Genomic DNA, 26,032 nt, shown 5'->3' with positions numbered 1-26,032 from the left:
TAATGTTCAGATGTGAGGATCGCTTCATAGTTTGCCTTTAAAAATATAAAGTTAGCAATCCCCAGCTATACAAGGAAGTAACAAAATTATTATGGCCACAATTCTAACTTAGTCAAATATTAATTTAAAAAAGAAAAGAAAAAAAGACGAGTGACAAATAATTTAAATGAGTGAACGATATTTTTAACGCTTTCTTACGTGAAATGTTATACCGTTATGTAGTCATGAATCTTATTCTGAAAACCCCCCACCGGAAGCGTAGCTAGTTTTGCGGTAATTTTATCACTTTTGCGGTAAAGTTGAGTGTGGCAGTCGGCATACAGAAGTAGCCCGGTGGGGGGGCAGAGCAGGCATCCAACAAGTTTCACACATCTTTTCTTTGAGCCAAGAAATACTTTGCTCCAAACCGCGCGGGCACAGGGACGCGGGAAAATATGGCTGGTCTTTCAGCCTGGTTTTGGAACGAGAGGTTCTGGCTCCCTCACAACGTAACCTGGGCGGATCTGGAGAACCCAGCTCCCGGGGTGGAGTATCCTAAAGCTGGACACTTGTTTACCGCCTTACCGCTAGCTTTGGGAATTTTCGTCGTAAGGATACTCTTTGAAAGGTTCGTATTTACCGCTCATGGCGTTATTTCTTCTTTAAAAGGGGGAGAGGGGGAATCTCCAAAAGTTAATTTTAACGGATGCTGTGCCCATCAGCAGGAAGATGTGTAAGCTAGCAGTGGGAGGACCACTCTCTTTAAATCACGGGTTCCCAACTTTTCTCACGCCAAACAGCCATTTCGTTATAGTCAGTGACTCAGCCTCCAAACTGCTGTCTCAACTGCATTTTTATTTTGTAGTTTCTTGTCCTTTTTCACTTCAAATTTAAGGTTAAACATGATCAAAGAAGGCTAACACGGTGGGGAGTTTACTAATGGTGATTTTGCCGGAACACTCCCTTGTCAAAAATAACATCTCAGGTGAAGCTTGTTTAGTAATCAGAGTGTGCGTTTTTAGTTGTCTTGTGGGGGTAAAGAAGAATATGTAGCTATCGCACTGCTAGTCCGCTACTTCATATCAAACCGGCACATCCTCTCGTCACATAGTATATGATTAGGAGCCATCCGTAAAACGGTTGGGTTGTGCTTTTGTTCATTCTGCATAATTGAAGAAGGGACACGCAGTGTTTCGTACCTTTGGATAGTAGCCAGCTGCAGGCCCTGCCACACAACTAAATGTCTTGAAGGCATTTGACTCTGTCACTGCACAACAATGAGTTTCATTATTTGTTTTTATAGTTGAGATATTCTTGTCTTGAGATATCTGATCTTCTTCCTCAAGTGCAGGTTTACTGCTTTAATTGTGATTTATTGTTTTTTAAAAGATAGCATGTGGCATTTCCATGGCAGGTGTTGGCTGTTACAGGTGGGGCATAAATGTACCGACCTCTTTAGAAGATCTCAGTTGCTTAATTTCAACCGTTTCTGTGTGATTTAGCCTGTCTGTCTGGAAAATGAGCGATAGAGGGGATGTTGAAGATAAAATTTGAAAAACTCTTTCCAGACCTTGTAAAGAAAATGAATCAGTCACTGGTTTCCCACCTGAGTTGCCGCCACAATGGCTGACAGACCTGAGTGATAACAGGAAAACCACAGAGTCAGTTTTGAGCTGTGCTACGGACTGACCTGATAGGGCGGTTTCACAAATGTCAACTTGTTGTTTGATTGAAAGTTTTGATGAAGGGTTTGTTTAGAAGTCGATGTGTTGGGAAAGGTTTTGTCTGCTTATCAGTTTTTCAAGCTTGACAAACCAGTCGTGGAGGTGTGCGTAGTGCATTGCTTCAGTGAAATGGCATGAAGCTGAGCTCAGATAAAGCCCTAAATTCATGTTTTAGAAACTCATTAGCTAGGATTATTTAACACTTGTGTTATTTCATTTCTTCATTTAAAAAATAAAAATCCTGTTTCTCTCAATGTAGAAGATGTAGGATGTCAGCTTGTGGAGAAATATCACAGGTGTGATCTAGTACTTTGATATTTCTGAGGAAGTAATGAACAAAGAAACTGTACAGTTATCTGGTCGGTGTGGGATAACATGTTTCTGGCAGCGCTTCTCCTACTTTCACTGTGCAGGGAGAAGAGGATAAAGCTCACAGTGCTTGTACACAGTATATGGAACAGCTGTTTGGCCTCGGTGTTGCATATGTATGTGAACATGTATGACTGCTTGTTTGTCCTTTTTCTGCTCTAATCCTAGAGGTTACTTTCGAGTGCTCCCTTATTTCCCAGGGGGTCACCACAGCAGATGGATCTGCATGTTTGATTTGGCACAGATTTTTGTGCCAGATGCCCTTCCTGACACAACCCTCCCATTTATCTGGGCTTGGGACCAGTGGTGTACTAGCATGTGACCCCCTGAGGCTGGATTGGTGTCTCCTCCCAGTCAGAAACTGGGCAACTTTCATGTCTGAGGCACATGTGCTAACCTCTATAATTAACCTATTTTATGTAAAACATTACTTGTATATAGATGCTTTGTTAAAAAAAAAGGTTTATGGAACAAAAAAGTTGTTCAAATATGCTGGAGTTTTAACCTCTTTGGACAACAGAAATTTGCCACAAAGTTTGTTTTGTTTTTTTTTCATAGTGTATGTAGGTCTGCTCAATTATGATAAAAGCAATAATCACAATTACTTTGGAAAGACATTAATCGTTCAACATGATTGTTCTGTTATTTTACACAAAAGTAATCTTTTCATCCCAATTATGTTATAATTCGAAGTAAAATTTGTAATTGAATTGCAAAAGTCAAATTAAACACCCCGGCTTAAATATATGTGCAGTTTTTGGTTTTGCACCAATAATGAACCACCTCAAAATATCAGGTGTTCACAGGAAGCGCTGAAAGCAGGCAATTGTTTCTGGATGTGTTTGTCCAGAACCTTGCACTACGTCATGCATCCCTAGTTTCTTTTGGTCAGCTGTTGCACATGCTGCTGCTTTTATTTGCTCAATAAATGAACAGTGCCAGTTCTTTTGTGACACAGAACCACAAGACAAGCGTTGTATATTAAAGGATAATGCGCAAAATAAAAAAAAATCCTTAAATAATCTTAAAAGATTGAACAAAAAACTTTAATTGTATCATTCTGTAAGTTTTATTCAGATGATTGTCTTTAGGTAATTTAAAGGACCCGTATTTCTCAAGAAATTTCCACAAGGTTAAGAGTTCATCCATGTGTTTTTACAGCAGGCCTAAGCCCCGGGAAGATTAAGCAAATCTGTCCCCTGACATCAAAAGCATGACGGTCTGAAATTCCCTCTGAACATCGCCTTTGCAAAAATGAACACCAGCGTCCAGGCTCTGGGGCTGCTTCGCCCTGATATGTGTAGGCAAAAACTTTGAATAGTCAATGTGTATCAATGCTACACAATATTATGCAAGTTCCTGTAACTCAAACCAGTACTGCTACCCCTAGCAGAGAGATTATTTTAAGGGTAAAACTTTCTCTTGAAAAACTTAAACCTTGGTTCTTTGGGGGAAAATGCAGGTAGCGTCACAACAAACAACAAACAGATGCTGACGCCAAGAACTACACCTCTGCTGGTGCACATGACATATAGAAACACACAGGAAAGAAGGGAATCTTCTTAACAGGACAGCCAGGACAGACGGACGATTATAATATGAGCTATTTCTGTTAGTATTAGGTAAGTACTATTGCTACTCAGGGGTGAGTTTACACTTTACACTTCGAGGGACATCTTGAAACAAAGTGTTCAACTTTGGCTGGTTAAATTTTGACGTAGTCAAGTGCCTGTAAATAAGGAGCAATCAGATATTGGAGGTGGTGAAGGGGAGCTGCTGAGCTGTTCGATAAGAAGCACATGGCACTGAGCCACCTGTCTCAGGTGCCAAAGCTGCTACTCAGGCCCTCTCTGATGAGAAGGTGTCCTCCGACAGCCTCGTGCAAGGTGATGTTATCAGAGAGCATTTACTGCGTGACTGTCTCATTCATTTATTAATCAGAAGGGGAAAAAAAGCACATCACAGCTTTAGTTCCTACTCTGCTAAAGGAAATAAAGCTTGTCGCATGCACAGCACTGCACTCACACATGGTTCACACACAGGTTCAGTACACTTATGTCACTGTTGGAGAGTAGGCTCAATTTTTCTTATCATTTCAAGGAGTTACTCAGCCTAATCCAACCAAAAAAACGACACGCCAGTAGGCTTACGTTATGATTGTTATTTCAGCATGCGCTGGATAGCTCAAAATACTAATAAACCCAATCACCTTAGCTGTTGTTGCCATGCAAAAGAGGGAAATAATAGGTGGAAGTCTTAGCAAATTTAGCTCTGTGTAGGTGGATCTTAGAACAAAGCATGGTGCCATAGTTAATTTCAGATCTCAGAATTTAAAACTGATCTAACTTAAGCTACAAATTGTGTTTTGTTTTTTCTTTTAACACTTTATAGATTAGCATCAGAAACCCCTCAGGATCTGTGGTAATAAACCTCGTTCTTGTTCCAGCATGTATAAGTCCTACTGTTTTATCAGACAATATTATTTGATAACATCCTCTAACGATTAGATAACGTATCAAAATCTTACATTTCACCTTCTACTGTTACTGTCTTCAAAGCATATGCCTTTGTCCTCGAAAAGCTAGGTTCACTCATGACATTATTTGCAGGATTTGTCTTTTGCCTCCAGGCAGTGCCTCACTCTGACTAACCCAGTAACAGCCCCCCCACCCCCGTTCTGGACCAGTTCATTCTTGTTCGATCGTAATCATCGTTTTGCCACTGGAGCTTATTTTCTAGATGTGAGCAGGCAGGCAGTTTTGCGTGTGCAAGCCATTGTAGGCCATGTCATGAGTTGTTAACAGTGTCAAAACTACAACCTGAGATGTATATAGGATAATAATTAGCCAAACCTGGTTTCCTAATCTGCTGCGGTACCTTTGGTCTGTGTCCTCATAAACTCTGTTATTCTATATTCTCTGTTCGTCTCCTTGTTGAGAGTTCAATGTCCTGACTACATAATCTAACCTTGTCTCTTCCCAAAGTCATGCTTCCATGTTAAGTCATTTGTGTTTCAAAACACATGCTGTAAAATCAATTCAAATGAAGGCCACAATTGCGTCGAATACTCTGCTATAATTAGCCTGTGCTTCAGCCTCCGCTCTGGCACTGGAAGGTTTACCAGCGTCAAGGTGGTACGTAGATCAGTGCTCTTCCCTTCACAGCTGTTCAGTACAGAGACCACACCAAGCCTGTCTCCTGGTAACAGGCCTTGTGTTGGTTAGGTCGTCAGTTTCTGAGAAGAAACAGGCATGTTTTGACATTTAACATAAATAGGTTAGCTTACACATGTTGCTGCTTTCCTCTCCCACTGCCGTTGTCTGACGACCAGCTCTGCAGGCTCAGACTTGAATGAATATTTGTTAATTCATGCTTTCCTTTATCATAAATTTAAGGACCAGTTGCGCCCAGAACAACCTTGTGGTTGTTGCTTGTGTCTGTGACACGTCAACTCGCGTTTTGAGTGTGCAGCCATTTAATAGAGATTGCAAGAGAGCTAATGTAGGCACTTAACTCTGGCGTCAGTTAAGAGCTGCACACTTTGTCGCATTCAGCACCGTGCAACCTCTGAGCTTTTATTTGATCAAAATGCCAAGCATGTTGCCTTTACTTGTAAAGTGTTTTATGCTCACGGTGCACTGTAAAACATGGACTGCCTTGAGTAATGTTTAACAACATCGTGCCACATGGAACTCCTCTATCAAACTTCTCTGCAGAAGTAGGTGTACTTTGGATTTAGTTTTTTTCTTTTGCACCAGTATGTTACAGTCATCATGCCACTCCAGTTCACTCTCAGTATTATGTTCAGTTTGTGAAGCGAAACTCAAATGACATTTAAAACCACCTATTTTTATTTTTATTATAGAGCCACATGTGGCTCTAAAATATGTCTTTATTTTCTTTGAACTTTATGAAGAGGGGTTAAATACACTGTCTACTTTGTATGATGTTGTATAAGTTATATAACCAAGCTACCTTGAAACGGCATACTTGTCATTGCTCTTGTGATTTTTAGCACAAGGAGAACAAAGTACTGAGAGGTAATTGTCTTTCTTACGGGGAAGGAGACAAAAAAACAGGGAGGACTAGAAGCTTGAGTGGTTTCATGTTAGACAAAAGACATTGATTTTTAGATTTGTGAGAACTTTTTCTTCTCTCTTTTGCGTTACTCATAAAGCAACACAAAGGCACTCAGGCTATTTTGTGATGAATTGCAGTTTCCCACCACTCTGTACACCACCAGCACAATAGAAGTTTAAACATGTAGAGGATTTTACTGCAATTCAGTCTGGTTTGCTATTGCTAAACTTGGACTTACAAAACCTATTTGTATACCAGAGATTTATGTTTTAATCTTAATGGATCTATATTATCAAACCTAAACCTTCTTGCATACTGGATAGAGTAAAGATAAGACCTGAGTGCATATCGAATTATAAAGCATTATAAATCCTGGATCTTAATTGGTCAAATGGGCAGGAGGTTAGGGTAACCCTAACCCCATATTGATGTATGCATGCATGAAAGTCTGTACACCTCTGCAACATAACGATCAACAGTGATATACAGCAGCATAAACTCAGTTATTTTTATTTACATAAATAACAAATGATATTGCAAGTGTCTGATTATATTTACCTAGCATGCCACTATCCTGCTCTACATTTTTGTTCTTAGACTCTCTTGAGGTAGCTTTGCATGATTAAAAGTTCAAAATAATCCCTATATATCTTACTCTTGATCTTAGAGCAGTTCCTCAGGTTATCCTGTCTGAAACAAAACATGTTAACTTTCTTGCCTCCCTTTAAAGCAGTTACTCTAAAACTTTTTCTGGCGACCTCACAAGTTTATTAATTTAAAAACGTTACATTTTGTTAAATAAAAGCAGGCAAACTCACATTTTCTTTAGGAAAAAAACAGTCATTCAGACCCACCTAAACCACATCTTTAAGCCAGCTGTTTTCTGATTGGCAGCCACCCATAAACGCAACAGTTCTGTGAGATGATCTAAGATGCCCTCTCACTGACATCATAAAGACCCAGCAGTAGAAGAAAACTTTCTAAGTGACAGCTTTTAGAGCTTTTGGCTTTGCACATATGCTGACCTCTTTATTTGAAATTTTGGCCATGTTTAATATGTCCATCTATTTGAAATATTTGACAGACAATGAGAAAAAGTAATAGATCCCATTTTTAAAATATTTTCTAAAAGAAGGAAATTGGCTTAAATTTGTCAAGTTTACCTGTTTCTGAGCCCCATTCACTCAGTTTCATTTTTATTTATAAATTTTTTTTTTTTTTTTTATTTTTAAAGACAAGAATGTCAATCTCATTGATAGGGTAACACAATCATTGCCAAAGTAACAGTGGGAGGACACAGTCGTGTCCAGAACTTCTGGAGCTAATATTAAATACTACTGCATCATGTGCGATTGCTTCCCCAGTGACCATCTCCCCAGAAAATGGGATGCTCTGGAAAATCAGTGCATGTGACTCGTGTTTAAGCTTTTATTCATGTTTCTCATTTGCTCCATGTGCACAGTTTATAGGGTTAGTAATACAATATCTTCCTGGAAAAAAAATACCAGAGTCTTGTGAAATAAATCTAGAGTATTAAAGTTATACCAAAACAAATATTTAAACTTTCTTTTATCGCTTACTGACTACATTTTTTCCAAACCTCCTTCAATACTCTAAGTTTAGTCGAAGGAAAGTTCAGCAGTTTACCTCAAACCGCAGTATCTTAAAGTTGTGTTTGTGGGACATGATATTTCAGACTTTGTGACACTGTGATGATTTACAGAATACCACTGGCATGAACTGTATCTTGTGTTTTTGTGCAGCTACACTAGGGCACCGGCTGTAGTCGTTAATTGTCTCCTTAACAACAGGCTGAAGTGACTCACAGCTCTCGTACAATAAATACATGAATATGCTTATGTACATAGAGATTTGAATCTGAAGCTTCCTTACATAAGCTTGTAACATCACTACGTGTAGGCCAGAAGAAGCAGCTTAGGAAATGACTGTGGCAACACACTCACTGCTACATTGTCTTCAGTGGAATGTTTTTTGCTTCCTTTTTTCTGTATTACAGAAGAAAATCCATGTTTGCAAATCACAGGATTGTTCTGGTGTAATTTGTAGCAGTCTAGATTTAAGCTCGTCAGTAATACAGTTTAAACACATAGTTTAAGGCCATTGTTTCTGCTGCACAATCTGGACAAGTATCAGAATTTGACCTTTGCGGCTACTAGACTGTGCAGCTGTTGATTTAAAGTTGCACTAGGTGAGTGTAGCACTGTCCACCTGCCATACCACATACTGTGTGACAAGTCAGAACAATGGAAGTGCAGTAAGCACAGCTCTCACTACAGAGAGGAGGAGCAGGATAAGAAAGTAATGCAGGATGTTTCCTGTGGGGAAAGCACCGAATCATGCGCAGCGTGGTTGAGAGATGAATGATTGGTCTACCACATAGACGGTATTTAAAAAAAAAAAAAAAAAAAAAAAAAAAAGGGACGTAGCTTCAGGATCTGAAAAATAAAGTGAGGACCACAGGGGTGATGCAGGCCACTGCAAAAAGTCTTCCATTCCTATAGAAGGCTGTGGGGAAAAAGGACTTCTCACCTCTGGAAACACTTTTGTGATGAGTTTGTAGTTTCAGTCACTGGCCACCCCTCCACCAAGATGGCAACAGTTAAAATATTCAGGTTATAAAAGTCCAAACTCATTTACTGTTTACAACTTGAGCCAAGATGATTAAAAAAGAGAGCGTTCAGACATCAAGGTCTCTCTAACAGAAGTAAAACTCAGGGTTTTGTAGCGTAACTTGTGGAATGATTATCAATTGCCTACAGGTGCCTTTGTTTCCGGATTGCTGAGGTGCTCACCGCACTCATATCACTCTCTGTCACTCCTCGTTTGCTATCACCGGACCTGTCTTTAGCCCATCTGCACCCACAAAATTCCCACAGTAGAACAGGCCGCTGGGGGCCTGGTTACACTTGCAGGATGAGCATGTCTGCACAAATGATAAAACCTGTAGGTTGATACCAATATACTACCATAGGTAGGTATCACCTTACAGCATGTATCTGTCACGCTCTAATGGATAATCTGCATATTACAGCCTGCACAGAACAGTAATCAGCCAGCATAAAAAAACAAGTGGCCTGTGAAATTGTTTGTGATTACAGGCAGTAATACATTTAAACCTGCTCTCAGCATATGACACTGTGAACTGTTTGCCTTGCCTGTTGAGCCACAGCATGTCTTTAGCATTTAGACAGACATTTGTGGTTTCTTTCCTCGCTAAAAGTGCCAGTTGAGTCATAATGCAGAACAGATCTGCAGGCAGGGATCACACAGGCTCAGAATGCCCATCCCAGAGTCTGCGTGGGCTAAATAGAGAATTTGTTTGTAAATTATTTTTGAATATATTCAAACCTACCGTGGACCTGAAGCTGTATGTGGGGAAAACAAGCTGACCCAAATAAATCGATGCCTGACTGCTGTGCATTGTATGTTTGCCAAACTTGCTGTCTACAACAAAGACACTCTAGACTGAAACTCTTACTTGAAAAAGAAAATGTACAAATTTCACAGATTACATACTGTGTTTCTCCGTATTAAACCACGAAGAAAGATGCTGCCTGACAAAGGATTGAGAGATACTTAAAAATCCTGCCAGAATTGGCCATGTATGTCTCATCTGAAATAGCTTGTGTGCATGCCTTAGCAACAGAAAGTGACTTTCCATCTCTCATTGCTGTCACAGATTTATTGCCGGTCCCTGTGCCCGAAGTCTCCACATTCATCAGGGTGCTGGAAGAAGAGCTCAGCCCAATGCAGTGCTGGAAAAAGTGTTTACATCCATCACAAAGGTTTGCATGACTTATTTCACTCTATTAAACATTTTGGTGCACAAGCATCAGTGCTCTTTGATATTATGCCTGAGTTCATTCATGTTATCTGTCAAATCAAGACGAACACGGCACTTGTGTTAATATTAAAAGTGCCTCGAGACACAAAATCCACTGAATTAAGATTTAACTCAAAGGCTGACATAATACAGTCATGTTTGCCTGGTTTTATGGCATTTCTGTGTGGTGGGGTGTGTTAAAGACTTCAGAAAAATCCTCTTTTCTCGCATGTGATTGCTACTGGTATTCTGCCCAAAGAAACTGCTGACATAAACATCAGCTTTTACTCTGTTTATTCATTTAGTGTTGATTCATTAAAAGCTCTGTTTAGACTGTGCTTATGTTAGAATTTTATTCTTATTCTTACATATTTTTTTTTTGTCATCACTAATTGGTTATTTTCACCCAAATAAATGAAAATAAGAATAGGTCGTAGTTTTGATATAAGTAAGTGCTTATGCGAAAAGAAAGAATGTTTGCACTCGAGATTGGAACTTAAAAGGTCTTATAGTAAGCACATACGATTTAGTAGGTACGCTGAGAAGTAACTCTGATCTATATCACTTTTATTTCTTTGTAACCTTATTGCTGTGGCCCTTACACAATAGTCGCAGTTTCTCTTGTAACCTGTTGGAAAAATTAATTGCCCAATCCTGGAATTAAAGAAACGGTTGCTGTTGTAACTATTTCATGCGTAGTTGGAAAACATGTTAAAATGATCAGCTTTTTTTTTTCTATACCATATGTTCGCAAATTATGTGCTATCATGATGTAAATTCCAATAGTGACAATTTTATTGTACACTCAACAAAGCCAATACAATACCTGTCTGTCATCAGATGCAGTTAAGCGGAAATATTTCTCCAGCATTTTTGTTTCCCTTTCTGTAAATAACACCACAGGCAGACAGTGCAGAACTGTCGATCGGTGCAGTTAAACTCCACCTGATCATATAGCAACTTTTCCCTACTAGGTCTTACAACTTCTGACAACTTTTTAAATATCTAATAACTTTATATGATCTCAGTTTGATAAGTCTCAAAATTTTAACCTCAAATTGTTGTTTATTAACAAAGCAATAATACACAGGCTGGATTTCTAAAATAACCAAGCATATTTTATTTCCCTCGGGTTTCCAGTTTATTTATTTTGTCTTTGTTCTCATGACAGAATCCAGACTCTCGCCATCTGAATGGCCTGTCCAAGCAGCTGGACTGGGAGGTGCGAAAGGTCCAGCGTTGGTTCAGACACCGCAGGAACCAAGACAAACCCAGTACACACACTAAGTTCTGCGAGAGCATGTAGGTTAACTCCTATTGTGCTCACCTTTAACCTCTCTGCAGGCTCAAGTAAACTGTGGATTTGTTTTTGTGTTGATGACGTGTGATGGTGTGCGTATGTCCCAGTAGTTTATTTGTTTGTTTGTTTGTTTTTTAAATTTGGTTATTTGATAAGATCTTTTTATTTGCCTGGTCCTTCAAGGTCTTTTTCTTGTTTTGACTTGGATTAAATTAACATTTAGATTCAGGATCAGTTTACGCTGGAGTAGGAGTAGAGACCATGCACTCTAATTCTCAGCATTATTTTACACTTGTTGTTCTGTGGTTTTTGGTTAAAATGGTCAATTTCTTCTCCTACTTCTAGGTGGAGATTTACATTTTATTTGTGTATATTTACATATGGGTTCCAGTTTCTGTGGCAGGTGAGCGCACCCACAAATGAAGCTTTGATACTGTGACAAGAGTTTTGTTACCAATGTTATTTGATATTTGTTAGAAGTCGGTGTATTTAATGGTATTGGCAATGTTTGGTTAAATAATGTGCTTTTGTCTTTACTTATTTTTAGTCCCCTTGGATGTGGGATACACGGCATTGTTGGTACGGTTACCCCTACCAGGTATGTTGTATCTCTAATAATTCCTTAAAGTCCATTAAACAAGCAGTGTTAACCATAACAGTCATTCCCAAATTGAAGCAACCAAATGAAGAATAAACTATTGATTTCTTGGTGATTGGACTGTACTCAGTGTTCTGTGAAAAGCTGTACTAAATAAACTGATGCACAGAAAGCCATGTGCAGATAAGTAGCTAATGTTGACTTTTTTTTCCCCTGTCCGACTGTCACTGCAGAAGCATTATCAGTATCTGTTTGTTCTTACTTCACTTCCTGATCTTCGGTACACAATAATGTGTCATAAAAACCAGCCTGACTACTATTTATAGCTCACAGACATTGCTTTCCTGTTGATAGCCCTATATTATGCTGAGATTAAAGCTAATAGTAATTCAGTTCAATTCAGTTTTATTTATACAGCACCAAATCACAACAACAGTCGCCTCAAGGCACTTTATATTGTAAGGTAGACCCTACAATAATACATACAGAGAATAACAATCATATGATCCCCTATGAGCAAGCACTTTGGCAACAGTGGGAAGGAAAAACTCCCTTTTAACAGGAAGGATGCTATACTATAATCTTCTGTTCTTGTTGGCTGGCCTGATTTTTAAAAAATTCTGAAATATTTTAAATGTACTGAATGAACCTCACAAGTTTTACAGGCACTGATGTGTTGATTGTCATTTAAGAAAAGTGAAGGACATTTGTCATACACTTTTTATCATATCATATGTGCGTCAGGCTTTTATTGAACAACATCAAATACAAGAAATTGAATGCGTGACACTTTTTTTATGCTTTACTTCTCAGGTACTTTTATCACACATGTTTGTAACAGAATTTATCAGTCACCACCAAATTTATTTTAATAAACTAAATCTAGCATTGAATTGTAGTTTTTAATATGAGAAGAATTTTTAGTTAACTCTCATAAAAATAACCGAAACACTGTTGTAAAGTTACTATGATAAAATAAAAAATGTGCAGAAAATGTGGTTTAAGTTTGTTATCGCAACCTGTCTAATCAGGCAAATCTGCATTGAGATATTGACTTTGAGTCAGATCCCATCAAAAGTGCTTTGATTAAATTGAGTTACCTTTTTCTGAACTTCCAAGTAATGCTCCCCTAACAGACAGCCTTCATGAAGCAGTAAGTAAAACGATTAATAATGAAGCTGAACAAGTTAAAAGAATAAATAAGTGGAATATGTAAGCTCAAAACAAGAAAGATAAGAAATAATGACAAAATACAAAAATTTTGGTTTGCACTATGACTGGCAGGAAGCGGTTCACTGGAAAGCACAGCCTCATGCAATATTGGTAAAATGGCCTGTATTTATATAGCGCTTTACTAGTCCCTAAGGACCCCAAAGCGCTTTACATATCCAGTCATCCACCCATTCACACACACATTCACACACTGGTGATGGCAAGCTACATTGTAGCCACAGCCATATATTGCAACATTATGACATCATTCTGATTCACTAGGCAAAGATCACGTTGTGCACTGCGATGTTTTGCAACACTCCAACAAGTGGTGACAGCGTGTCGGTCTCTAGGAGAGTTTTAAAACCGGCACTTTAAAATAAGTGAAAGTCATTCAAACCTTCCTCCTGCTTTCTCTCTCTCTCTCTCTTCCCTTAGGCCATGACTCCAGGTCTTTATCACTACTATGTGACAGAACTGGCCTTCTACTGGTCGCTCATGTTCTCCCAGTTTACCGACATTAAAAGGAAGGTGAGGGGAACACTGATCACGTGTTTGCTAGATCAAATCGCAACAGATACTCCACAGCTGCAACTTTCCGTTAAACATTGGTCAATAAGTCTTTTGTTCCTTATTTGGCAGAGAAAATGAGAATGGGTGTGTATGTGATGCAGGGTTTTTCACATCTATGCACATAACATTAAACCTTAATTTTGACTTTGATTTATTAACCGAAAAACCAAAACAAAAAACAATATAACACATGTGACTTACAGTCACATGTGTTATATTGTTTTGGGAGGGGGAAGGGTGAAGCCGATGCTGCTCAGTCTGGATTCCTCGCATTTTCAGCACCAGGGCGCCCACTGTCATGTGATTGCAGGCTATAGCGGGCCTAAGTCTGTTAGGATAGAAGTTCCACAGAAACGCAGCGTATGAGAGGTTGTTTGTTACAGCTGTTGGCGCTTTCCTTTAATGTCTTCATTTTTTTTTTTCTTTCTATGCAACAAATGCCTGGCAAGTGTTTTAATTAAGCAGCTTCCAAATTTCCTAACCTGTTAATTTAATTAACCATATTTGCTTCTACTCAGGTGATTGCTTCACCGCCAGATTTTTTTCATCCTTCGCTCTATTTTTGCTTTGTGTAAGAAAAATATTGTGTGAATATTTACATTAAAGGATTTTCCAAACAGGTAAAAGGGACTTTACAGATTAAAGGTTTTAGGGCCTGTCAGAACAATCTGCGATAACAGTTTAATGTCCCACAGGCAGGAGATGTTAGCACTGTATGCTAATGGTATCTGACACACAAATGCTAACTGAGGTTTAACAGACTATCGGTGCATCTGTCTCTCAACCCCTGCAGTCTGCTGCTAAAGCCCAGACGACCTGACTGTCAGATGCATGTTTTCTGCTTTAGCATTAGTCGCGATGCCTCTTTTCAACTGAGATCTGGCTGCACTGTACTGCATACCATCACCGGATCTAAAAGCGGCGTCACGTTGCTTCAGCAGGACCTGGACCTCTTTAGTCATCCAGGGTTTCTGGTTGGAATACACCCGGAGACGTTTGTCCACAGTGACACTGTTGACACAGAAGTTAATATATGAGAGCACTGATGTTGTGTGCTCTTCAAGGTCCTGATGTTCGAACACGCTCCAGTCCGTGTTTTCAAAACAGTCCTGCAGCTGATGTGATGCACCTTCTGGCCAGGTTTTCACAGTTTTTGTGACTGGGGGGGCTCTTCTCCTAATGGGAGTGTATGCAGGGATCAACAGCATGGACATGTGGTAGTAACGTCTTGTTGTAATAGTCTCTAACCTGCAAGTATCTAAAGAAGTCATGCTTTGCCAGTCCGTATGTATCTGAGATGGTTTCATAGCTTTGGAATCCCCCATTTGTTGCTAGTGAACAAAAAGAAGTAATTCCTCTCAGAGACCACTGTTTAAAGGTCCCATCCAGCCTGGCAGGCACAAACTCCGGGTCATAAGCTATCCAATTCAAGGTCCTAGCCTGTTTTTCTATTTGTAGTTTCCCCACTACCCTGAACCATAGTTTCAGGGTGAACCGGGTCAAATGGTTCAAATCTTTATAAAATTTTTCAGCTTGGTTCTTATTTCCTAAAAGTGACTGTAGTGGGAAGTCTAATTGTGTAATTTCCATATTTTTCCATTTAGCTTCATAGTTTGGGGAGCACCAGTTTACCAGGGGCTTCAGTTGTGCGGCGTAGTAGTAATCTTGTAAGCACGGCAAAGCTCTCCCTCCCTTCTCTTTTTTTTTTAGTTGCAGCGTTTTGTACTGGACCCTCGGTTGTCTGCCGTTCCAGATGAACCGTGAGATCCATCCGTCCCACTCGTCAAATTGTTTTTGGGGTATCTCCAGGGGTAGTGACTGGAAGAGATAGAGGATTCGAGGCAGAACGTTCATTTTAATTATTTCTATTCTATTACTCATATCCAATGGGAGGAGAGACCACCGAGTTAGGTCAGATTTGATCTCTTTGTTGAGACATGTCTTTCGTTAGGTTTACTCCCAAGTATTTTATTGTGGTAGAGTCCCATTTGAAGCTGAATTTCTTTACAGTTTCCGGTCGAGGTGTATAATTGAACGTAAGGGATTGAGTTTTTTGAATATTTAGTTTATAGCCAGAGTAGTGATTGTAGGCTTTTAGTAAGGTCATCAATTGGAACAAACTAGATTCAGGATTTGTAATAAAAAGAAGAACATCATCCGCGAACATACAAGTCTTGTGTTCTTCACCCCTGATCATTATTCCCCCATTAACTCTGTTTTCTTGCTTTTTTTCTTCATTTTTTGGAAACAAACAAACCACAAAGCAACGCATTGAGACATGAAATACGCATTTCCATTTTATTTATGAAAAATGACAACTTTTAGCTGTTAATGTACAAAAACATCTCATTTGTCTCTTTTTAGTAGTCAAGCAGTACTAAGCAGTAATACTGGAAAAGAACATTTGGTATGGCATTTAGCTTCTGCAGTACAGTCACCAAATCCAACTGACGCAAATGATACATATTCCAAAACTATCACCACCGAAGCACTTCAACCTTACAGTACCATCTAAATGCAAAACATGTTGCAGCAGCACAGAGACTTTGAAGCTCAAGGGAGAGCCTTTTTTAGATACCTGCAGATAAGAGAATATATCAGGAAATACGTACAGGGCTTTGAGAGTCTCAGCATTTCCGGTTTCGACAAGTGTCTCCATCTCCAACTCCATCACATCTGATCTTAAGTTCAATTCACAAACCAGAAACAAATCATATAAATAATATATATGTAGTGGCACACGTGGGTATCTGAAGTCATTTCCGGTGCTGTGCTTAAAAAAACGTGAGCTCCACCGTGAGAAAAACGCGTTATTTTCATCTGCATTTCAAAGAGCTGAACAGCTGCGCTGAATGACAGAAATCACAAAGTATTTTAAAAATCCACACGGCTGAAAACTTTCACGTATAGCTCGCTTTAACGTGACCACTCTGCTAGCCGAGTGAAGCTACACGCACATTTACGTTCCCGTCGCTTACCCGCCATCACGGACAGCCTGGTGACAGCACAAACTATAACGGAAGGGTTTTAAAAGTATTCCGTGTCGGTGACAGCAGTGGACGTGCAGGCTCCACGTGATCTCTCCCCGCGTTTCACATCCACGCGGCTAGCGCCGGTGCGTTTGTGTGACGCTGTTGCTAGGCATTCTTTTTAGAAGTGGGCGGGGCTTATAGGCATACTTCAAAGCAACTAAATACTGTCACGTCACAGGACGCACATCATTACAAAGACCTCGAAAACCTATAAATAGGGGTGCTGCTACAGGTACTGTCATTCAGTTGAGTCCATGCATCGGAACCAGACACACGAAGTAAGAGAAAACACTAACACGAAAATGTATTCAGATGACATTAACGCAGCCACTGTGGGTACCCTCGTAGATGGCTTTTTTGATAACCTAAACATGTCGCAGGTGCGATCCATGCTGGCTGGTCGCCCAGATGACTGCACTGTCCAGCTAATGTCTCACATGGCTGCTCAGATGGTGCAGCTCTGCCCGGAGTCAGATCACGGAGCCAGAGAAGGCTTCATAAAAGAACTGATCCAGGTGTTGTTAGGGAGATTTGCACACTGTACGTGCACCCAGTCAGGCAGCCAGCAGGACAATCAGCAGGTCCCACAGACAGAACAACCAGAGAAAAATCTGGAGTCCTCGCTGTCTGTGGAACCTTCACAAATGGCAAACACAGAAGCCTCAGAGGCTGAAAAAGCAGCCGTGGCTTCTGAGGAGCAGAAACCCTCTGCGTCACCTCGAGGTGAAGCAGAGAGAAAAGGGCTCATAAGCGCGGTCCTTCAGGCTGTCCTTTCCCAGGCTGCAAAAAAATCCACAGCCTGCCCATCAGACTCCCTCCACCAGCGCCTTTTAGATCAAATCTGCTCTGAAATAAAAACAGCAGATTTGACTTTATCACCAAAGGCCCTACAAGATCTTGCAAAGGTCATTTTCAAAGACTTTTGCAAGGAAGCGCTCTCCAACCCAAAACACACCTTAACTCTATTGAAATTAGGAGAGCCAACAGTTGACAAACTTTTCATCTCCATCTTCAAGAAACACTTTGTAGTGTCCACACAGAAACTTGAGCCAGAGTCTTCTGAAATCAAAGCTCAGAAGCAGCTTTCAGTTGAAGTCTGTGTGGAAGAACTTGTCAGGCGTGCTTTTAAAAAGGCACGCGTTCTGTATACAGATGACACAGTTTCTGAAATTACAAACCGTTTGTTGAAGAAAATCTGGGCTGATGTCCACCATATCGATTTTCAGCCCTCCTCGAAGTCCTTCAGAACCTTACACAAGGTCATTTACAAATCTCTCCTTAAAGAGTATAAGGACCCCGAGTGTGTCACGATTCTCTTTAATCTCGACCATGAAGTAGGTGAGCAAAGAATCATCGAAACCTTTAAAGAACATCTGATGTCGGCAGCGGCGCCAGCAGGTCGCATCAGAAGGTTCTTCTCATTAATAGGTCGGAGGTTAGCCATCACCCGCAGAGAGTCGCGGGTGTTTCCCCTTTAAAAACAACAATTTGACATTGACTAGCTGGCATCAAAGTGACTCTTAAATTGGCTAACAACAAACAATTCAAACAAGCCAATTTATTTAACATCCAATCGAGTCATTTTAAACACCCCTGGACCGGTTGCGGCAGATGACCGTCCCTCACTGAGCCTGGTTCTGCCGGAAGTTTCTCCCCGTTAAAAGGGAGTTTTTCTTCCCCACTGTCGCCAAGTGCTTGCTCAGAGGGAATTGTCCGATTATTGGGGTCTTGTTTCTAGTCAGTAAATTACTGACTAGAACACTCTAAATTATTGAACAAAAATCAGAAAATCTAATAAAATTCTAAAAGAAAAATCACACTCTGATTTCTGCTTGTTTTCACTGTCTGTTGGACAAGTGTGTGTGTGTGTGTGTGTGTCCAAGTCTTGCTGATTGGATGCCACATTTCAGTTTAATTGAGTTTTAACTCTTTACTTGCAGCTGCTCCAGATACTACACTTTACTATATTTACCTTTGGCCTTCTGAGGCCCAGGCTGCAGGAAGTACTATTAACACTTTGTAGTCAATTGTGCACCTTTGACATTACATTGCAACATTTTTGTGGGTTTTCTTGTGTGTCTTCCACATTTCAAACCCCTCAGTTTTATTGTTCAGTCCCTACAACGACCACCACCACTTCTGTTGTTTGTTATTTCATTATCTTTTTGAAATATAATGAGATTTGATGTGATTCACAATTTAAAGTTTAATCAGTGACTGCAAGCTACCTGCTTTCTCAGGAAACAAAGCAGCCACAAACCGTCAGTATCACAGTTGGTATTAGGTTTCTTGTTAAAAGCTGTCTTTGGTCTGCACCAAACACATCTGCCGTCACTAATGCCAAACCTGATTACTCAGTTCAGGCGACATTATGCCAGCAGGCCTGGAATTTGCCAGTATGTTGATTGGGAAACTACGGTGGACATCAAAGCTTTTTTTTTTTTTTTTTTCTCTCTCTCCGGCCTGGAAACTTCTATTTCAGTATACAGACAAATACTTTGACACCAACCACTGCAAGAGTTACCTGCTGGTTCTATGATTGAAATGAAGTTTATCTTGGAGATTGCTTTTGGCATTAAATGATTTGTCGTTAAGTTGCATTTTTTTTTCAGGACGGCTGCTTTTGGACAAACTGGCCTTTTCTGAAAGTAGAGTGATTTATGTTCTGTTAATTTGCCAGACATCCTGAAGCATTTTAGTTGTCAGCGCAGTGACATTTAGTTGTTTATTTGCTATTATTTTTCATAGGCGATCACAGCTTAATGTTATTCATGCCCTTCTTTTCCATCGTATATAAAATATGACTGAGGTTTTTGGGTTGCTTTTAGTGTTTATTTTGACTTTCTTCTCTCTAGATTTTTGTGTCTGTGGGAGAGGAAAACTTTAATATGGTCATCTCAGCCTGGCTAACCTGCTATGCAAAGAACAAGAAATATTTTGAGGCAATAATTGTGCAGAACTATTCTAGTACAGTTTAAGGGTAAAAATAGGGCGTTAGAAAGGGGCGTAATAGGTCCACATTCAATGGCTTGACTGTTTGCCCCTTTAGTGTTTACATTTGTTTACTATGTTTCTGATTCATGAGGACATTACATGCGGCATAATCATGTGTTTTGCCTTTGTTGCAAACATTTAAACTTATGGTACTTAGTCTGCTTACAGACATGAAATACAGCTTCAAATACTGACCTAATAAATGTATTGGCTGAAGTTCAAGGGTTGCCAGAGGGACTGTAGTTCAGCCAAAGTGTGGCATTACTGCAGGCACAAAATGAATTCAAAGGTAGTTGAGACAGTTCAGTATGGAAGTGGTAGGCACACAGATGCACATCACAGGAGAACAGTCATAGAGCATATACAGTGCTCTGTATAGTGCTCTGACTTTCCTATTTTCTTTACTTATTTTTTAGGACTTCCTGATCATGTTCATCCATCACCTCGCTACAGTCAGCCTGATCAGCTTTTCTTACGTCAACAACATGGCGCGAGTGGGGAGCCTCGTACTGTGCGTCCACGACGCCTCTGACTTCCTGCTAGAGGTCAGTTACTCACGCTGGTGTCAGTAAGCATTTTTTTTTCTTTGCTGTTTTGCATCCTGTACATGTTAATTCCCTGGAAGCTCTTCAAATCGCCACCTGCTGCTGGTTTGGTTTCACTGTCCTGGCAGAATTTAAAAGTTTTATTGTCATATACACAGTAAAATATATTTTCCTGTACAAAGAAATAATTCCTTTGCTGTCACAGTAGATGCCAAACAGAAAAAATGCACATATAAAATAGATGAATAGAATAAATCATTTAAAAGCAATATAAACAATTACAAGGAACTATACTAAGCAGACTAAAAAAATAAAATAAAAATAAAGATATGCAAAATATATACCAAAATACTCTGAGCTGAAATGGCTGTGTACATATTTATGTAATTTATAATGCAAACTGCAATATTTTAGATGAGCTGCGAGCTCCTGTCAATTGAAAGCACATATGACACGCAGCAGGAATTACGATGAAATGGTCAGGACACGTAGAAACTTATTATGGTAAAGGGAGTAAGATACAACTGCCATTGGTAATTGAGCAGCCTTGGTTTTTTCCCAAAGGATATTTATTTATTTATTTATTTTTGCCTGTCCCGTTTGGCTCTTTTGCCATCAGAATTATTGTCTAAAGGCGAAGACAGATGCCCAACGGATTTAAGGATATTTATTGCTTACCAGACTTTTTGCTTATCGCCAGTTGGGTCTCTAAACAATGGAGATGAACTGGAACCAACTTCTGTTTTTGGTAACTTCTTCTTATCTGTGCTGTGATACAGAACAAAACGTATTATAATGCTTTATTTGTGCTCTTTGCTTTTGTGTGTGTGTTTCAACAGGCGGCCAAAATGACAAACTATGCCAAGTATCAGCGCTTGTGTGACTTCCTCTTCATCGTCTTTAGCGTGGCATTCTTTATCACACGGCTTGTTATATATCCAATATGGTAAGTACACCAGCAGTGTCAGAATGAATAGCTATAGGTGGTTATAGATTTTAGCTTTTTTCTTTTCATCTACCTGTTGTGCATTGGGAAGGTTATGTTAAACAGCTCTTAAATTTAAAAAACAAAGAAGAAGAAGAAGAAGAGCATAATCTGTTGTCACCTGATTGGCTGTGACATATCTAACAGCTGTCACTCAGAAACACGCAGCCTGCACTTAATCTGCAGTGCTTAAATGTATTGCTGCTGACCTAAGAATAAAGAAAAAAATGCCATGTGCTCCTGTTTAAATAAAATTATAATCTGAAACAGGTAGCAGCACTGTTCTAGATCAGATGAATCCTTTTTCAGGACGTCTTAAAGATTCACTGGCTTTACCTCTGGCCCAGAACACTGAGATCAGTGCTGGTGTTTACATTTAGGGACATGTTTGGATGCCTGCTATTCCTCGGCAGAGACCTGGATGTTGCAGCTCAACTTCCAGAAAGAGAGACAGTCCTACAGACAATAGGGAACCTATCACTGGCAAAAGTAACCTGAGCAGCTATATTCAGTGTCTTGGTGTGGATGAGTGATAAAGCTAGTGTTGCCGCTGCAGCTACCTGGGCTGAAATCTATACCTGTGCTGGGGAGGTGGGTCTGTTGACAACCTGTTGTCACTCAAGTGGATGTAAAGGAAGACATGACCTCACAGACCACTCAAGTGACATTACCGTAGATCTGTGTTACTCGCTTGCATCGCTGCCTTTGGCTTGCAGGTCGGGATTCCACTCTGTATGTTAAAGTAAGACTCGTTTAAAGAGTGCTGCTTAAGCTTATTTTCAGGTCTATTTCTGGGACTATAACATAGCCAGTCTTCACACATACGCCTGTTTATCTCCTCCTTCAAACAGGGTCCTGAACTCTACTATGTTTGAGAGCTGGGCCATAGTCGGGCCGTATCCGTCCTGGTGGCTCTTCAACGTTTTACTTCTGGTCCTCCAAGTGCTGCATATCATCTGGTCCTACCTCATAGCCCGTATAGCCATCAAAGCCATCCTGCGAGGCAAGGTGGGTCACAAGGAGAGTTCAGCTGTCAGGAACTGTTTATTTTGACTAAAGAAAATCTCCAATACAAGCTATTATAATGACAAGATTCACTCATTCACCTTCATGGACACTTTATTGTGTACAATTTGTTAGTACCACCCTTTGCCTTCAGAACTGTCTTAATTCTTCATGGCACAGATTCAACAAGGTGCTGAAAACATTTCTCAGAGATTTTGGTTCATGATAGCATGTCAGTATTCCACAATGTTCCACCCCATCCAAAAGGTGCTCTACTGAATTGAGATCCTGGTGACTGTGAAGGTTGTTTGAGTGCAGTGAATTCAATTTTATATTCAAGAAACTGATTTCAGATTACTTAGGTTTTGGGATGCGGTGCGCTGTCCTGCTGGATCACATGATGCTACACTGTAGTCATAAAGAGATGGACATGGTGAGCAACAATACTCAGGTGGTCTGTTGCTTTAAATGCTCAGTTAGTAATAAGGAGTTCAAAGTGTCATTACACAAGCACCATTGTACCATTGATACAGAGCGGGATTGAATAATGCTTTGGTGGTGTGTTCAGGGATGCTCTTCTGGATACATTGGTTCTAACTAGTGGTTATGTGAGTTTTTGTACTCTGTCCATTCTCGTATGTCCTCTGACATCAACAGTGAAGTTTTGCCCACTCACTGGATATTTTCTCTTTCTGAATATTCACTGCAAACCCTATAGATTGTTATCTGGGTAAATCCAAGTAGATCGTCAGTTGCTGTAACAACAATGGCACGTTCAAAGTCATTTAAATCTTTTTTTTTTCTTTTTTTTTTAATTCTAATGCTCAGTTTGAGCTTCAGCAGGTTGACTTGACCATGTGTACATGCTGCCATATGATTGGCCGATTAGGTGTTTGCCTTAACAAACAGTTAATGTATGTTTTATATCATGACTTCTGAATGTGTACTTTGCACTATTCCCTGACATTTTCATTTAATTAAAAGCAGGCCAGTCGATAATGAAAATCCTCAAATTGGGCTTTGAATGCAACACGTCAAACCCTTCCTGCACAAGAGGAACACAAAGTGTATTGTCACCTGGTAGAATGATTTTTGTAATGTGGTATGAACACCTGCTAGTTTCACTTCACTACAGTTGACACACCCTGGGCTGGAAGTTTATATTTTTATTACATTTGTGTTTGGTATGTTAGCACACCAAACAGAATGTTTGTCCAAGATGACACCACGGCTATTTTTGGTAACGCCTTTGCTGCCTCTTGTCTTTTTCCCCTCCATCCCTGACTGTGTCTCATTCTCTCTGCAGACGCAGTTTGCTTCCTCTCCCTCTGGAATGAGAGAGGGAGATCCTGTCTTTCTGTCTATCTTTGTCCAATGAGCCCTCCTCCGCTGCTCTCTTGCTTCTCTGCGTCTGCTCTGTCTGCTTGACAACTTCTCTGTGTTTGGCTGTAAGTTTCTGTTCACTCCCTCTGCCGTGATTTCTTTCACAAATCATCCGTCCTATTCGTTTGCATAAAGACTCATAGTAGCTGCAGTAGATTTTTATTAGACAGTCGTTGTACTGAATTTGAAGCCAGCAGTAAGAGGAGAGTAAATGATAAGTAATGTGGTAAAAGTGTTATGAATGTCAGGTATGTCCCACTGTTTCTCATTAGTGAGGACGGTGTCGAAATTGTCCCACAGCACCACCTTGTGGCAAATGTTGTGAGTATAATCCAGTTGTTACACTAACTGCGGTTTCCATTAATATGAAGCATCTTCTCGTAACGCTTTAATTTGTTGTTTATTACTCGCTGTGAGTCAAACTAAAGCGTGAAGCCACGTTCCAAGACCCTGTCCCTACGCCCGCTCACACCATTTGCACATTTATGTGAAAAGTTCCTTTAATTATTTCTTCTTTCAAACAAACTAACTGTAAGTGGAAGTGGGTAGTAAAGCCCTCCACCACCGTGTCTGCATTGATGCAAGTTCACTAACCTCATTTGTCAAAGGTGCAGCATCTTGTTTTGCGTCCAATATGGAGGAAACGTCAGAGTAATAACCAAGATGAGCTTTTGTGGAAGTGTTGTGCACTTGTTGGCCAACAAGACTTTGGACGTGTTTCTGAAAAAGTGCTTTGAAATACATGCATGTTTATTTTTTCTGTAAATGTTAATAAAAAGGAAGAGCTTTTTAGAAATATTGTAAATATATGAATGTAAGTGAAATAGAAGAGACACTTAGTAGTAATATAAATCATCTGAGATGTTGATTAGAAGTTCCTGTTTCCATCAGAAATGGGCGAAGACAAGTTTTCCGCTGTGTTTATGTCCTACCTGGTGTGAAAATGGGTTGCTTACGTCTGATGGTGATGTTTTAATATCAGACAACGATAACCCAGACAAACACAAAATGCACTTTTACGAATGATCATTTCATTCAAAAAATAGCTTTCATCCAAACCTACCTGACCCCAAGTGAAAAAGAAATAAAAATAACAAAGAGAAGAAAGCCAAAATTCACCCACAGCAATGTGAAACTCATTACCAATTATCACAAATGCTTGATTGGTTTTTCCGCTCTTCTGAGGAAGAACTACATTTATTAGGTTTACGGTGTGATTACTTTTTCACATATTGCCATGATGGCTTGGTTAGCATTATAATTTAAAAACTGCAGTGTCCTTGTTAATAAGATGCTAAAGCCATCACCTTCACAAATTACACAGAATGGCCTACTTTCAGTCTGCTGCGGTGTTGGTAATTAATTTTTTAACATTAATGTCATACTCTGCGTCTCCTAGGTGGGCAATGATGTCCGCAGCGACATAGAGAGCAGCTCTGAAGATGAGTCAGCCTCGCCAACACAAGGCTTCAAGACCTCCCCTCATCCCTGTAAGGGAGAAAATGGCACTAATGGCCACTGTGCTTCTGCCAAAGCCCGAGCTCAGAACCACAACAGCTGGTGACGCGGAGCCTGAAGCCCCCTGCCGTTCATCCCCTCGCAGTGTCTTAGAGAGCTTTGTCTTCTGACATTCCTCTGACGCGCAAAGTTCACTCCCACATTCTCTCACTCACACACACTCACACACACACACACACACACACACTATACTGACAGTGAGTGCACAGAGATTCATGTGTTGGTGAACTGATGATAGATAGACACTGGGTCGTGTGATGAGGCGACACGTAAAAGCTGCAATGAAGTCTGTTGAAGCGAGTGATTTGCATAGCCTTGTTTTTACAAATGTTGGGATTTATCCTGTGCTTGAAGATGTTCTTTGGATTCAAAGTTCTCTCCCAGTTTTATTGGTCAGATGAACTTGTTTGGTTATTTCTAAGGGTTAATTCACAACAGACAGCACAGGGCACAGGTGTGTCACTGCAGATGTAGCAACATTAATGTAATATTACAGCTCTTAAAAGCACGACACCGGCTGTGAGAGACAGTGTGGCTGAACATATCTGCCCTTTGCAGTTCATTGTGAAACGACCCTTTACCGCAATGTTGTGAGAGATTTGTTTTATTGTTTGTTTTGTTTTTTTTTTTTTACTTCCGAGACCAAAACGTTGATGAAATTGTTGGATATCACTGCCTGTAAAGAATTCCAGATATGAGGATAATAATAAAGGTCTGCAACTCCTACTTTAGTACCTAAAAAATGTGTCTTTCCAAATATATTCTGTTAAGTGTTTCTGCTTGTCTCATCTTATTTGAATCCTATTTCAATATATTACACAACACTGTGTAGCTGAATGCATTTAATGTCATATAATACAAACAATTACATCTTATTCCTGAAATAGTGCA

The 26,032-nt window shown here is 39.9% G+C and overlaps 1 protein-coding gene across 2 annotated transcripts; it reads left to right on the top strand.

The window, feature by feature from the left end:
* Nucleotides 1-277: 277 nt before the first annotated feature.
* Nucleotides 278-25,903, top strand: cers5 (ceramide synthase 5). 2 transcript variants are annotated; one of them, XM_080890834.1, is made up of 10 exons: nt 278-607; nt 9,853-9,958; nt 11,168-11,298; nt 11,642-11,699; nt 11,844-11,894; nt 13,545-13,637; nt 20,122-20,250; nt 21,090-21,196; nt 22,087-22,243; nt 25,023-25,903. In XM_080890834.1, exons 1-10 carry the CDS (start codon nt 435-437, stop codon nt 25,185-25,187), a joined length of 1,170 nt encoding a protein of 389 aa, XP_080746960.1. In that variant the 5' UTR covers nt 278-434; the 3' UTR covers nt 25,188-25,903. The 2 variants fall into 2 exon arrangements, with proteins under 2 accessions (XP_080746960.1, XP_080746961.1); XM_080890835.1 differs by lacking the exon at nt 13,545-13,637.
* The last annotated feature ends 129 nt before the right edge of the window (nt 25,904-26,032 follow it).

Source organism: Rhamphochromis sp. 'chilingali' (assembly GCF_963969265.1).
Source record: "Rhamphochromis sp. 'chilingali' genome assembly, chromosome: 9".
In the NCBI taxonomy this organism is placed as follows: domain Eukaryota; kingdom Metazoa; phylum Chordata; class Actinopteri; order Cichliformes; family Cichlidae; genus Rhamphochromis; species Rhamphochromis sp. 'chilingali'.
The sequence above is the reverse complement of the archived record's forward strand: the minus strand, read 5'-3'. Positions and strand labels throughout refer to the sequence as shown.

What these genes read in the sequence shown, in the direction of transcription:
- cers5 (XM_080890834.1), top strand. Translation starts at nt 435, where the DNA reads ATGGCTGGTCTTTCAGCCTGGTTTTGGAACGAGAGGTTCTGGCTCCCT. An exon ending in GTAAGGATACTCTTTGAAAG is followed by an intron (nt 608 to 9,852) that starts GTTCGTATTTAC and finishes TTGCTGTCACAG; the next exon opens with ATTTATTGCCGGTCCCTGTG. An exon ending in CTTGTTATATATCCAATATG is followed by an intron (nt 21,197 to 22,086) that starts GTAAGTACACCA and finishes TCCTTCAAACAG; the next exon opens with GGTCCTGAACTCTACTATGT.